Below are 14,299 nucleotides of genomic sequence, written 5' to 3' on the forward strand. Positions count from 1 at the left end.
AAATCAACGCTAATAACATGTAACCTATAGTTTATTATATCGCATATAATATAACATATAGTTTACATTCTCTCATATAACCTATAATATTAATATGAATCATATTCATATTAATTTTAACCTATAGTTTATATATGAATCGTATTCATATAATTAATATTTGGATCATATTTAAATTTTTATTTCTCTCACTAAACTTTATATTATAATGTATCACATACATTATATTAATTGTATCTCATACAATTAATGCCCTTTAGTTAATTTGAACAATTCAAATTAATCCAAAAGTAATTTGATTCTCATTAATCCTTATTAAGCTAATAAGGAGACCTTGTGGACCTCCAGATTGAAGCTCCAATTATACGAGATTAATTAATTAAAATCTTTAATTAAATTAATCCACGTTCATTAACTACCGGTCACTCCATTAAAGACCGACAGCTGTATTCTTCGCACTATACAGATATATTTTTGTGTCCATTAGATATAACCAATCAACAGTGCATTGACCTTTCACAAATTGCTCATACATACAGTTAGGTAAAAATTACCATTTTACCTCTATATTTACATCTAACTATTTAAGTACCACTGATCTCTCTAGTGAATAATTAGTCATAGTCCCACTATAACAAGACCCCTCTCTAGCCAATAAGAGGGTAAGGGCCCTTATTGTTCTAGACCCAAAATCAGCCCTAAAGGGAAAAATTCATCTACTTATCCTAACAACGGAAAGGAGTGAATTTCATCTTGTGTAGTTGAGTTCTCAATTCTTCACTCAGACAAATTCTCCAAAATGGTAGGCATATTGGGTTGGAAAATATGGTCGCTCTCATCCATGTAAATCAAAGGACCATCCTCATAGGCAAGAGTTCACAACTCATTCAGGATTAAGGTCGAGTCATCTATGGTCATCCTAGTGAAATGTAAGACTCTTCAAGTAACAGTGTTATAAAGAAAGACTAATCATTTCGTAGTTCGGTCTTATACAAACTATTTGTATAGGATACCTCCACTCACATGTCTCCACATGAATGATCAAGATCATATCATTTGAAACACTTTACATGAATTGTAACAATTACAAAGTGGGTCATATCCGTAGTATCACCAGGATAACAAAGTATTTAGGTTATTACTTAAACATGATTCATCTATATGTCATCACATACATGTTTAAGTCACATAAAATAACCTAGGATTTTAGTTTATTGGAATGAGTTAACGCACATATAAAATAATATTTATTTTATTAATAACAAATTGTATATACAATTTTACAAACTACAAGAATACAAATATTTAGGACATCAATCCCAACTGGTAGAACAGGATGAAGTCAGATTTAAGGTTGCAAATGGATGAAGGTGAGATGGGTGCACACGATGGATCTTGATCTGGTCGCCAGATATGTATGAGTTTATTTCAAATAATCCATATATATTTGGGTTTATTTTCGATAATCAGTATATATCTAGTCGATCTGGTCAACAGATCCAAGGTTGCATGTGGATGGATGACAGATTTGGGTGTATTGTACATTTTGTTTTCAATTTCAAATATATATTGGTTTATTGCAGATGTAGTACTATCTACCATTGTTGCTTAAATATATATTGTTGTGTATATACTGTTATTTAAATATAGTTAGTATGTAATGTTCGTTTAAATATAGGTTAGCCTGTGATATTCGACTGTATACTGTATATTCATATAATTTTCTCCTATAATATATCAAATATACAATAGAACGTTTTTATTATAAGGGAAAAAAGAAAACTAACACATTTAGAACACTGACTTAAGAATTTGAACTCCACAAATTTAGTTTGTTTTTTAAATAATTTGATGATGTCATCCATCTTAGTTTATGATATAATTTATAACATATAATGTGGGTATATGCTTGTATTTAAAATAACCTCATATATATTTGAAATAAGCCTCTGTCTATGTACATAAAAAGTAGGAAAAAAAATATTTGAAACGTTGATTATGTAATTGAATAAAGAAGACAAATCAATACCCCTACAATTAAGGATAACTAAATCTCACTAAGAAGATGAAAGAACACCCCATAATTAATGAAAAGAAATCCTCATTCATCACATATTAGATGCATTAAAATGGAAATGAATATTTATAAAAACAAAAAGTATTAAAAAAAACACGGCTCATACTAACCAAAAGAAAAGCGGTTCATTAATTAAAACAAAAAAATGAAAAGAAAAGTAAAATTATCCAAAATTAACCTTAAAAGTCTACGATGAAAATTTTTTACATTTATGAAATATATGATCAAAGAGCTTTTTTTTCATATAAAATTCTCATAGTGAAAATTATGATAAGAAATTTAAGCGAAAATAAATTTGATTATTATGCAATCAATTTTTCCAACCTGATTTCTTTAAATATTAATATATACAAACCCAAATCATTATAGAAAACAACCAAATTGAAATAAGATTATAAGGATTTTTACATAAAAAATCATGTTCAGGCCCTATATTTCAAAATGCCTCTAAATTTGAATTTTTTCAAGAAAAGCTTTTAAAATTATTTTTGGACAAAGTTACTTTTTTTATTATTTTTATTTCCGATTTTTATATATATTTCCCTATTTTCAAAAATGGAGAGAGAAACTAAATTTAATATGGAGAGTGATATTCATTTAATATGATTTTTTTATATATTTTTTCAAATGGAGAGAGAAAATGCATTTATTTGTTTAGATTTTTTCCTTTATTTAATTTAATTGGAGAGAGAAAATACATGTAATGAAATTTTTCTATTTTCATTGGTTTCACGTTTTTTCTATAGATTCATGGTTATTTAAAATATACCTTATAACATTTTGTTAGAAATTTGAAAATACTATAACCAATATATGAAATATACACCGTATATAAATTCAATGCTTGACATAAGTCACCATATAATGTATTTATTATGTTTTTTTCCATTTTTCAATTGGAGAGATAAAATAAATTTGATATATTTTTTCCATTCCATTTGGAGGGAGAAAATGACCTTTAATATGATTTTATTTTCCATTTCATTTTTCATGTTGATTTTTGTTATTATGTGAAATATTTCATTGTTTGTTCACTTGTACATGTAATATATTCCGTTGTTTATTTATATATATTACGGATTATTGGTTATTTTAAATATACCTTAGAACATTTTGACGAATTTATGATTATTTTAAATATATCTTAGAACATTTTGTTAGGTATTTGAAAATATTCTAACCAATATATGAAATATACTATAGTTTATAAATTAGAGATTGACTCAATGGTTGACATAAATCACGATATACCAATATATGAAATATACTACAATACATAAATCTTCATAAATTTCATTTATACCATAGTATCTATATCATAATACAATAAGTCTAAATAAAAAAAAAAACACTCGATTATATCAAATAAACGAATACATATAGTATATCAAATTTTCTACAAAACTAAAAAGTACATATATATCACAATATATATAAAAAAAATAAAAATAAAAAATAAAGTTCATCTTCATATGGAGGTTTATAATACATAACCATCCATCTTCATCTCTTCTTCAGCCATGGTCGTCACAGATCTCTCTTCTCGTAGTCATCGACCGGATTTTCTCGCCGCCGTGTCGTCGACCGAATTTGCTCAACTCGTCACTGTCAATTCACCCCACGTCGTCTACGCCATCGATTCGTCCCAAGTCATTTGTGTCACCTCGTGTCGAGTCATCAATTCGCTCCACGTAGTCGTCTATCGCCTACAACTCACATCATCGAAAAGAGAAAAGAAAGAGGAGGAAGGAGAAAAGAGAGGAAAGAAGAAAAAATTGGTGTGAATTATGGGGGAGAAAATAAAATATTTAAGACATTAACTTAATACGTAACTATTGTTAAAGCCATTTATGTAGAAATCCCAAGATTTTATATTCTTAGGTCATAGTAGCTAATTCAAAGAATTGTGCAGCATTATGGCTATCCGAATTGTTTCCCAGTTACAACTTACAATGACAGTCCAAATATTGCTTGCTGGCCTACGAAGTACTGCATGACCATACTGGTAGCAATAAGATCAAGCCCATTTGTCTGTTTCAAGATGGACTTTTGCAGATGTTTCTTTAGCTCTTATAAAATTAAAAAAAATATATATCATTTCGTTCATTTGATTTTAGTCTTTTAGTTATTGAAATTTATGTTTAATTTCTTTAAAATTTCATACCATACTCTTTGAAATTTATTTATTTTTTAGGTAAACATTAGACTTCTTAACTAATTTTAAAAAATAAAAACAAAAATTTTAAAACTACTTTTTTTTAAGAACCGTTTGGTTTTTTTATTTTTAGTTTTGAGAAATTAAGCCTATATACACCTTTTCTATTTCTAAATTTCTAATTTAGTTACATATTTTTAATAAATACTTTCATAAACCGAGGAAATAAGCTTAATTTTCAATAATCAAATAATTAATAAGCGAGGTAAGATTTCAAATTTTGGGTATGAGATTTTGAAGAAACTCCTAAAATATAGACAATAAAAGATAGAAAGTAATAGATGAAAATGGTGTTTATAGACTTATAATCTTAATTTTTAAAAATAAAAAATAAAAAATTAAGACTCCGTTTAGTAATCATTTTGTTTTTCGTTTTTTATTTTTGAAAATTAAGTCAAATTCCTTCTAATTTCTTACCATGAATTGTATATTTCTCAAGTACAAGAATTGAATTCTTAACCAACTTCCAAAAACAGAAACAAATTTTTTAAAAACGACTTTTTTAGTTTTTAAAATTTGGTCTAGTTTTTAAAAATATTGGTAAAAGTAGACACCAAAATAATAAACTTAAAGTTAAAATAAGTGTTTATAAGCGTTTATAAACTTAATTTCAAAAATCAAATGATGGTGGAATGGATTTAAATAATTACTAAATCAGAGTTTGAATAGAAAAAAAAAATGTTGGATTTAAAAAATTAGGTACTTGGACAGTTGGAAGAGGAGAACACAACGGTGGTTTGAAGATCTGAGTCAAGAATTGATTGGTTGGGTCAAAGGAAAAGAACACACTCCAATCCAATCACTTATTATTACACAAAAACAATTGCTTTTGGTGGTGGCCATGCTTTGAATAATAATATTATATAATTTCCTCTAATAATTATCAGTAATCAAATTTTGTTGGATCCCAAAAATTTATTATTTTTTATTTTTTATTATTATCATAAACATGCAAGAATTAATTGATCATATGGGTTTGCATGTGCAAGCCACGTGCGAACCATGTGAAAGCTTGGCAGTCCAATTTCCCATTATCAAATGGGAATCAAGACCATCCCATGTTCCATTTTCACCTTCTTTTTATTTTTCAATTTAAAAAAAATCAATTTATACTCTTTTAGAAGTAGAAATTTGAAATTTATTTTTTATACTACATTTCCAAATTATGAAAATTTGTTGAAATTGCAACCACTTAATAGAATAAAATACTATTTTTTTTTTTACTTAATTAAAACATGAAAGCAAAAAATAAAGTTATCTTCAAACACATCCGAAATAAACAGTTGAACCTTTTTTTTTTTTTGGTCAGTCTGTTTTATCTTGAAGGCATCCACTCGATATTTTAAATCAAAGAAATATTTATTTTATTGAATGACGAGCGTTCCTTTATGAAATTCTCTGCATGAAAACAGACTTTTAATTTCTTTATCTTTATTATTTTTTTAAACCATTACTTTGCATATTATAGCAATGTTTACACTGGATTACTATTGGTCTAATTCTTTATTTTTATATATATAAATCAATAATAATAATAATAGTAATAATAAAAAAGAGCACGACTATAGTTAACAAAAAAAACTAGAATCGATTAATACTATTTTATGTTTTTAGATGTGTTTGGTAGCATTATTAAAATTTTGATTATAATTTAAACAAATTTATTGATACATATTTTATAAACCATAAAACTAGTTGTGAGTTTTAGACATCCACAATTGACTATAAACTATAATATTATTTTAAAAATGAAAATGTTATTTGTTAATTTTTGTATAATTATTATTTTGTAGTATTATATAATTTATAATACATTATACAATACATATTTTAATTTTATTAGAAAAAATTATACTTTGTAATATAAAAAATAAAAATTGTTTTAAATAATAAAACTGCTTACAATATTTTCAAATATACCAAAATGTCATAGTTGGTTAATAATGATAAATACAGATAAACAATGACATTTTACTATATTTGAAAATAAAAATTTATTTTTCTATATTTGAAAATAACTATAAAATATTGTATTTCTAAAAAATTTTATATTTGTTTAATATCGTTTTGCATATAACATTTATGTTGTTTTTACCATTTGTACAGATTTGATTATAAAATCCAAAACAATTTTTCAAAAAAAAAAATTCAAATCGTAAGCATATTTATTGAACTTGGTAAACTAAAAGAATACCAAATAGAATCTAAATTATCAACCAGGCAAGTCCTTAAAAGTTCAAATATGACATCATTTAATTAAAAATGAAAAAATTTCAAAGTTTAAGCGTTGAAATCCACTCTATATTCAACATTATTTAGTTTAATTTGAGAGAGAAAGAAAAGACTGGATTACGATTGGAAGGCATATATATACTTATATAAGTTGGGGAAACCATGAGAATTAACAAAAACTACATCTTAAATTTATGGCAATTATGGTAATAATAAGAAAGATTGTTTAAAGAAAATATTAAGTAAGCTACGGGTATAACATATAATATAATATACTAATTAGCTAAATTGAGCCAATGATTTTGAGTGGATGAGAATCATTACCGATTCGGCACACTAGGGGAAAAAAGAGAACAGAAAAATCTAACACACTCGAGAAAAGAGGGGGCATGAGCAAAAGGCTAGTGATTTCCCCCCATTGGTATGATACAAAATGTGGAAGGAGATGATGAAGACGATGACCAAGACCAAACCCGGTGGCTTGTGGCTGGAGTTTAGTGATGCGGGGTCGGAGCCACTGCAGGGGGACCCTTGCATTGATAGCACTTCGCAAAAAGTCCGAAGGTGTCGACTTGCCTAACGAAGTTCGTCATGCTAGCCCATCCTCCAAACCCAAACCCAACCACGAGAACCCACGCCACCACGAATGTGTTCAATGCGTACATACCGACCCAGCTCGGGAGGAAGAATGGAGGCTTCTCCGCCGCATTCTGCAAAGGAGGAGAGTTCAGCAACAAGAAGAGTCTCCAAAGTTGATTAATTTAAGTAATAATTGTTCTATTATAAGGTATTTAATTATGATTAGTGTTGAGAGCGTGACAGAGACATAAAATTGGCCTACAGGCAGGAAGATGAGGTGAGAGTAGGGTAGCACATTGAAGAAGGTACAAAAAATACAAGTCTATTGAATAACAAAACGAAAAGGACTTTTCACCTATTTTAATTGTCTGATAACATTTCTATATCAAAGCCATAAATGCTTTTATTCATAACTTCGATATTCCACCCTCTTTCCTCAAAAAACCAACTACAATTAAGTAACTAAGAATAATGATCTATATATAAAACATAAATTGTCTTTAGAAAAAACACAATGTCCTAATCCTATGTTTAGCTAATACTATGTAGATTAAGGATTTAGTACGATGATTTTGGCTAAGCTATGTACAATCTTGCCCTTAACATATTTTGAAAGTTCCACTTCTACCCCAATTTCTTAATTTATTTCACCAAAACCTCTCGGTTAGCATTAACGTTACGTTGAGGTAGTAGAAATTTATGGATAGAAGTAGGACAAAATAAAAAAAAAATGCCTCCGAATACATTCCATGGTCATATTACAAGTTTAGACCATCAATTTTTTTTAATTATGTCTATTTAGTTTTAGTTTCCAAATTTAAGGAGTGCTAAAATTTTAGATTTTGATTTCAATGCTACTCTGAATTAAAAAATGTCTGACATGTTTTAAAACTTTGAATATTGTTTTTGATGAATTTTTCAATCTTGTGTTTAAAAATAGTTTAACTATTTAACATTTAAAAAAAAAAAGGCTTAGATCAAACAAATTCGAAAGTAAACTTACGGAGTTCAATAACCTATTACAACTTCAATACACCATTTTTTTTTATCAGACAATTCAAACCAACCAATGAGGATAAATGAAAGAATTGCAAAAACAAAACCAAATTGACAAGGCCCTTGGGAATAATTTTACTGTCTAGATGTCTTTTAAATTTATGTTTGTTTTCTCTCAATTCCTCAATTATGGTTAAAGAAACACTAGAACTCTTACTCAAATCCTAAAAAAACAAGTATTTCGAAACTACATTTTTAGATTTCAAAAATGATAACAAAACACAAAAATAGGTATGTATGGATAGAAGTAGTTTTCATAAGATAAATTTAAGCTAATTTTTTAAAAAAATTAAATGGTCATCTAGTTCTTTTAGGCTAAAATAGCTCGGAAAAAAGAAAGTGAAAAAGTTGAGTGTAGATAAGATAAAGAGATAGTAAAGGGATGCATATGAATTCACATAAGTCATAAGCATTAAAAAAAATAAACATTGTGGGGGCAAGTGTCAGGTAGGTGCAGTGTGGGGGAAAGAGAAACAGTGGGATTTGTGGTTAAAAACAGCAAATTAAATAACAGAAACAGAGAATTTTTACCTGACGAGCAGAGGCCTTTCTGTAAGTGAGCATATGAGCCAAAGCAGGTATAATATACACTGTGAAACTCACCAACAAAGCTCCCACCGCCGAATTTATAGGCCCAAAGAATGGGAAAATTATTGCCAAAAACCAAATCGGTATCACCACTGGTAACCTCGCAACAGCCCTTAAACAAATGCTCTTCGTATCATGCATTCCAATCACTTTCTCCCACACAAAGTACAACGGCGTACAAGCAAAACCAAACGTAATAAACTTCACCCCACAACCATAAGGCCAAAACAAAACAACCCATGTCAGATTTCTGTGCTAAAATTGAATTTCTATTAATTGTTTTTTATCAGGGGACTTTTAACAAACACCTTCCGTGCAATTGAGTGTTTACCTGGTGGATAAGCATGAGGATGACGGCGGCGTCACGGAAGCCGGATTTTGGGAGGAGGGAGAAGGCGTTGGAGTGGTTGAGTAGTTCATCACCGAAAGCCCAATACACGGCGGTGGCTGACGGAATCGTTAAGGTGAAAACGTATAAGGTAGCCATTAAATAGATGTACTTGAATTTCTGTGGCTTCCACATAGCGTGCATAATTTCACTGAAACATTTTGGGGGTTATGGGGTTAGATTAGAACTTTTAAATCTTACAATAATCATTTGATTTAAACTCTCAAAACTTACACTGTCACGGCATGGCCTCCGAATGTGTAAAGAATGTTAGTGGCGCCGGTGAAGTACAGAACCAGTTTCTTAGGGCCAGAGTGCTGTACACCCTCAACCTAAAATTTCAAAAACAAAAAAACAAAAAAACAAAAAAAAATTAAGTTCCCATAAACAAAAAGATGGCGGCGGTGGCGGAGGGGTAGCCGGAGAAATTACCTGGCCGTGGACAAGGGCGGCGATGGCCATATACCAGGCAGTGTAAGTGGTCATTCCAAGACCCAAAAAGGACCAAATCCGGTAGTTATGGAAAGAAGGGATGAAAACAGTTGTAGCACAACAAGCTCCAAAAATATAAGTCCAAGTTCTCTTGTCCAAATGGTCATTGATGTAATAAATATTGCTGAAGAAAACCAACATAAACCCTCAAAAATAAAGCAAACCCAGATAAAATCAAGCCTAAAGAAAGGAAAAAAGGCAAAAAAAAAAAAAAAAAAAAAAATCTCACCTTGCACAAGCAATGAGTTGAATGACTGATCCAAACAAGAGGAAGGTACAGTTAAATGCAAGTCCAATGGCTTTCCAATAAGGACCCAATAAGCCATCAAGAACTTCAAACCACTGAATCACATGGTTTTTGAAGCTCGCATTCTCTTTCTCCTTCCTACTTCTGTATTCAATGTACAGTACACTGATTATATAAGCAGTCCAACTACCCATTACTCCGTAGAAAATTTGAAACAAAATCCCAGAAAGCATTCCCAGCTGAGAAAATGAATATGGCAGTGTTAACAGAACCTGGGCCACCTGCAAAAGAATCAACAAAAAGAGTTTAAAGTTTTGTTTTAAGAAAATGGTAGAAGAATTTGAGAAATGGGTTTTTTTTTTTTTTTTTACTTGATTTGAAGCACAACTGAACCAGGCATCCCAAGCAGAACCACCATGCCAGAGGATGTTTTTGACACTGAAAATGGACTGAGATTCTTTATCTTCTTCTTTGCCTTCATGCTCTGTTTCGTTCACGTTGGGAACTATGGCTTCCTCTGCTTGTTTCTGAGGCAACATTGTCTTTGGTTTCTTTGACAAACGTAACAAAAATTCCTAGATTAATAAGAAAAAAAAAGGAAGTGAAAGGAGAAATCACCAAATTGGGAGGAAGAAACAAAAGAAACAGAGTGTTCAAGGTACTTCACTTAAAAGGGGGAAGAATGAAACTAATTACCTTTGTTCGAAATGTCTCTTTCGTTTGAAAGATTGAAGAAAACCCAGATCGACTTCACAAACAAAAGTTTTTAAGAAATAAAACAGTGTAGTTTTAAAATTCAATGGTTTTGTTTGGGTGTCTGTTTTCTCCGACTGAATAAAAACAAAACCAAAACCAAGAAAGGAAGAGAATTTAAATGGCAGAACAGAGGACGTGCTGCTTCTTCTTCAAAAGTGTCTTAAATGCACTGAGAGAGAAAAAGGGAAATTTTAAATAGCTGGACTCAATGAAAGCCCCAACTTTAATGCGTCCCACCAAATTCCTCAGAAATGGCAATGAAAAGAAAGGAAAAACAGAGCCACCGCCGAATTGAAAGACGGCGAGAATCCTCGAAAGAAGCACTAGCAAACCGAATAGAAATTTTGATCAGATAGTTGAATTCATAAGTTTTAAAGGAGAAAAAAGGAAGACCCTTTTTTTCTTTGTAGGAAGGCTGAAATTATACAAAAATACTTGTTGCTGTGTATATATATAAAACAGAGGAATGAGAAAAAGTTGAAAAAAGAATGGGTTTTTGAGAGAAAGCGATTGAAGTGAGAGAAAAAGAAAGGAAAGTGAGAGAGACGAAACACCCAATTCGCTTGTAAACCACTTGATGATTCGATTCTTTTGATTAGGTGAAAGTGAATTTGGTAAACAAAAGCGATCTAGACGTTGTTCTGATCGATAAGGTCTCGACCTAACAGAGGACCTCTCTTTTTATAGCCTACAAATTTAAAAGTTGCTTCAAATAATGACCTTCCCTATAGTTTAAAATATCAATTTACGTCAAAATATATATATCTCAATTTTAAGAAAATAAAATACTTATAAAAAATTATAAAATAAAATAAATACATACACACACATATATATATATATAACATGCATATGCTTGTTGTGTATATCACTTTCCGTGTTCGCTCCATTTTTGTCCAGGTATATTTAATAAATATTAAATTTAATCACTCAAAATTAAGTTTTATTAAAATTTGTTAAATAATAATTTTCGAAAAGATAATGTGTTAATATGTTTCTAAAATTTTGCTATGGAAATATTAATAGATGGTAAAAGTTTTTCGAGAAAAAAAATAAACTATGAATATGAATAGAGATGTCCACAAGACGGGATGGGGCTGGGGATGTCTTTCCCCATCCCGTCCCCACTCCCCATTTCATTCCTCATCCCTGTGAAATTCCCATGGGGATCGGGACAGGATTCTCCGCGGGGAATTCGCGGTGATCGGGTTCCCGTAGTGAATTTTTCTCTGATGTGAGCAAATTTTAATTAAATAATTAACTTTATCACTGTTTGTTATAATTAGTTTTATATGACAATTTGAATTTAAAGATAAATTACTCAAATTTTGGCCTAATTGCTAATTATTTTTTGAGTAGAACGAAATAAATATCAATCAAATTATTCACCTATATAATCTAAATTTAAACATTAATTTTAAACATATTCATTATGTTTCCAATAAATAACCAAATTTGAATTCAAATGTAATATTTATATAATAATAATAATAACATAACATTAAATAACTATATTAAATAAGTATGTAAAAACTAATCGGAGCGGGGACGGAAAATGCATTCCCTGTCCCCGTCCTCGTTTAGCTCCTGGGGAATTTTTTCCCCCACTCCCTCCCTCCCCCATTCCCCGCCCCATGGGGTCCGTTCTCGTGGAGAAATTGGACATCTCTAAATATGGATTGAATTTAATATTTATTAAAAGTGCGTGGACTAAAGATAGACATCTGAAAGTATATGAAATAAAATTGAATAGTTAAAAAAAAAATATATATATATATATATCTTTTTGATCCTTAGATTTTGGATCTGGTTTCTAGTTAGTCCCTAAATTTCAACATGTTACATATTTAGTGTTTAAGTTTTAAATTTGATTTCAAGTTAGTCTCTAGGTTTCAAAATGCTACAATTTTATCATTGACATTTGAGTTTTACTTCAATTTGGTCCCTATGTTCCAAAATTTACATTTTTATTTTTATCTTGATTTTTCACTAAATACTCATTTTCCGTCTTTAGAGTTAATTTAGGTTAATAAATCAAAAATCAATTATAATTAATTAAATTTTACTATTTGTTTATCACTTTTAAAATTAAAATTAAAATTTTACTTCATAATTATTTTTAATTAATTAATAGAAATTGACGTTAATAATTGAAAATGAATATTTAATAAGAATGTGAGGTTAAAATGTAAAATCTTAAATTCTAGGAACCAAATTGAAACAAAACTCAAATCTCGATAATAAAATCGTAACATTTCGAAACTGAATGACTAAATTAAAACAAAACTTAAAACTTAAATACTAAATGTGTAACAATATAAAACTTAAAGACCAAATAGAAATTAGAACCAAATCGTAGGGACAAAAAATGTATTATTTCCCAAATAAAAACAATCTTAGAGTACATGAACCAAATTATTTTATTTTATTTTTTAAAGAAAGAAACCAAAACAATACTTTAACCTTATATTATTTTAAATTAGTGACATTTTCTTGCTTCCTATTTATGTTTCATCGTAAAACCTCAAATAGGTCATAGTTTGATTATCTCAAATCCTCCACGTGCTGTGTTGAATCATTTTAGTGTGTAGAATGAAGAGATTGAATTTTCAGCATCGAAGTTGATAATACAAGCACTATGTCAGTTGAGCTACGCTCATTTTAATATAATTTATATTGATATATATTTTTTGTTTCATCAATTTTTCTTACCATACAGTAGAAAATGTCGAGTCAACAATTATTTTTTATCTATGGATGTGAAAATATCGAATGAATAATAAACATTTCCACGAAAAATTAATGCATGGCAATTCTGGTATTGTTATTTTGCTTGTGGTTTGCAAATTCCCCATTCATGGTTGTAATTATTTTAGTACTTTTGTTTTCAGGGCCGTCGCCTTCAAGATTAATGAAACCTACATACTTCAGAACAAAACTTTCATTTATTAATATGCTTTGGTTTATCCAGCTGCCTTATGCCAAGTTCATTGAATTATTTTTGGGTAAAAACTATGATTCCTAGAATATGTTTTTCTTTTTCTTTTTTTTTTTTAATTTATGTTGTACTCATATATATTTAAATGAGGGAATCAATTTTAATTTTGATTTTTGTCACATTCAATCTTTAACTTAAATTAGTAATGGAGTTGATTGAAGTTATTGTAAAATTTGTTCTAAGGTATGTTTCCTTATGACCGGACAATTTACTATTTATACTGTAGTTTAAATATTATTTATGTTGATTATAGGTTTCACACTCTGTTTGTATTCGGTTACGTGAATTGGCTTATTAGATTTTGAAATTATTTTGCATGTACATTCTGTATTCAAATTTTAGAAATTAACCATATAAGGTTTGTTTTTAAATATAAAAAAATGAATCAAATATTTATAAATATAACAAATTTTTACTGCTTATATGTACTTCTATACGTGTCTATCTATGTCAGGATAAACATAGATCGTAGCCTATTGTAATCTATTACAGTCTATCGCAGCTTAATTGTGATATTTTGCTATTATTTGTAAGTATTTTCATATTTAAAATAATTTTTCAAAATTTTCTATTAGTAAACTTAAATAACTTTTTGGTAATATTTTTATTTATTTTTTATTACAATAAAACAAGCACAAGAGTGATATATGGTACGTAAAATAAAATAAACT

General features: G+C 29.1%; 1 protein-coding gene across 2 annotated transcripts; it reads right to left on the minus strand.

The window, feature by feature from the left end:
* Positions 1-6,693: 6,693 nt before the first annotated feature.
* Positions 6,694-11,286, minus strand: LOC120091421 (auxin transporter-like protein 2). Of its 2 annotated transcripts, none has more exons than XM_039049442.2 (8): positions 10,571-11,286; positions 10,246-10,449; positions 9,857-10,155; positions 9,568-9,751; positions 9,370-9,467; positions 9,079-9,286; positions 8,691-8,948; positions 6,694-7,234 (listed from the first exon to the last, which is right to left on the minus strand). In XM_039049442.2, the coding sequence occupies exons 2-8, from the start codon at positions 10,411-10,413 to the stop codon at positions 7,019-7,021; spliced, it is 1,431 nt and encodes a 476-aa protein (XP_038905370.1). In that variant the 5' UTR covers positions 10,414-10,449; positions 10,571-11,286; the 3' UTR covers positions 6,694-7,018. The 2 variants fall into 2 exon arrangements, with proteins under 2 accessions (XP_038905370.1, XP_038905371.1); XM_039049443.2 differs by having other exon boundaries at positions 10,246-10,425; positions 10,571-11,053.
* Between the last annotated feature and the right edge of the window lie 3,013 nt (positions 11,287-14,299).

Source organism: Benincasa hispida, chromosome 11 (genome assembly GCF_027475165.1).
Source record: "Benincasa hispida cultivar pf3 chromosome 11, pf3_genome.v1.1, whole genome shotgun sequence".
NCBI classification, from domain to species: Eukaryota; Viridiplantae; Streptophyta; class Magnoliopsida; order Cucurbitales; family Cucurbitaceae; genus Benincasa; species Benincasa hispida.

What these genes read in the sequence shown, in the direction of transcription:
- LOC120091421 (XM_039049442.2), bottom strand. Translation starts at nt 10,413, where the DNA reads ATGTTGCCTCAGAAACAAGCAGAGGAAGCCATAGTTCCCAACGTGAAC. An exon ending in CAACTCATTGCTTGTGCAAG is followed by an intron (nt 9,752 to 9,856) that starts GTGAGATTTTTT and finishes GGTTTTCTTCAG; the next exon opens with CAATATTTATTACATCAATG. An exon ending in TCCTCATGCTTATCCACCAG is followed by an intron (nt 8,949 to 9,078) that starts GTAAACACTCAA and finishes TGTGGGGTGAAG; the next exon opens with TTTATTACGTTTGGTTTTGC.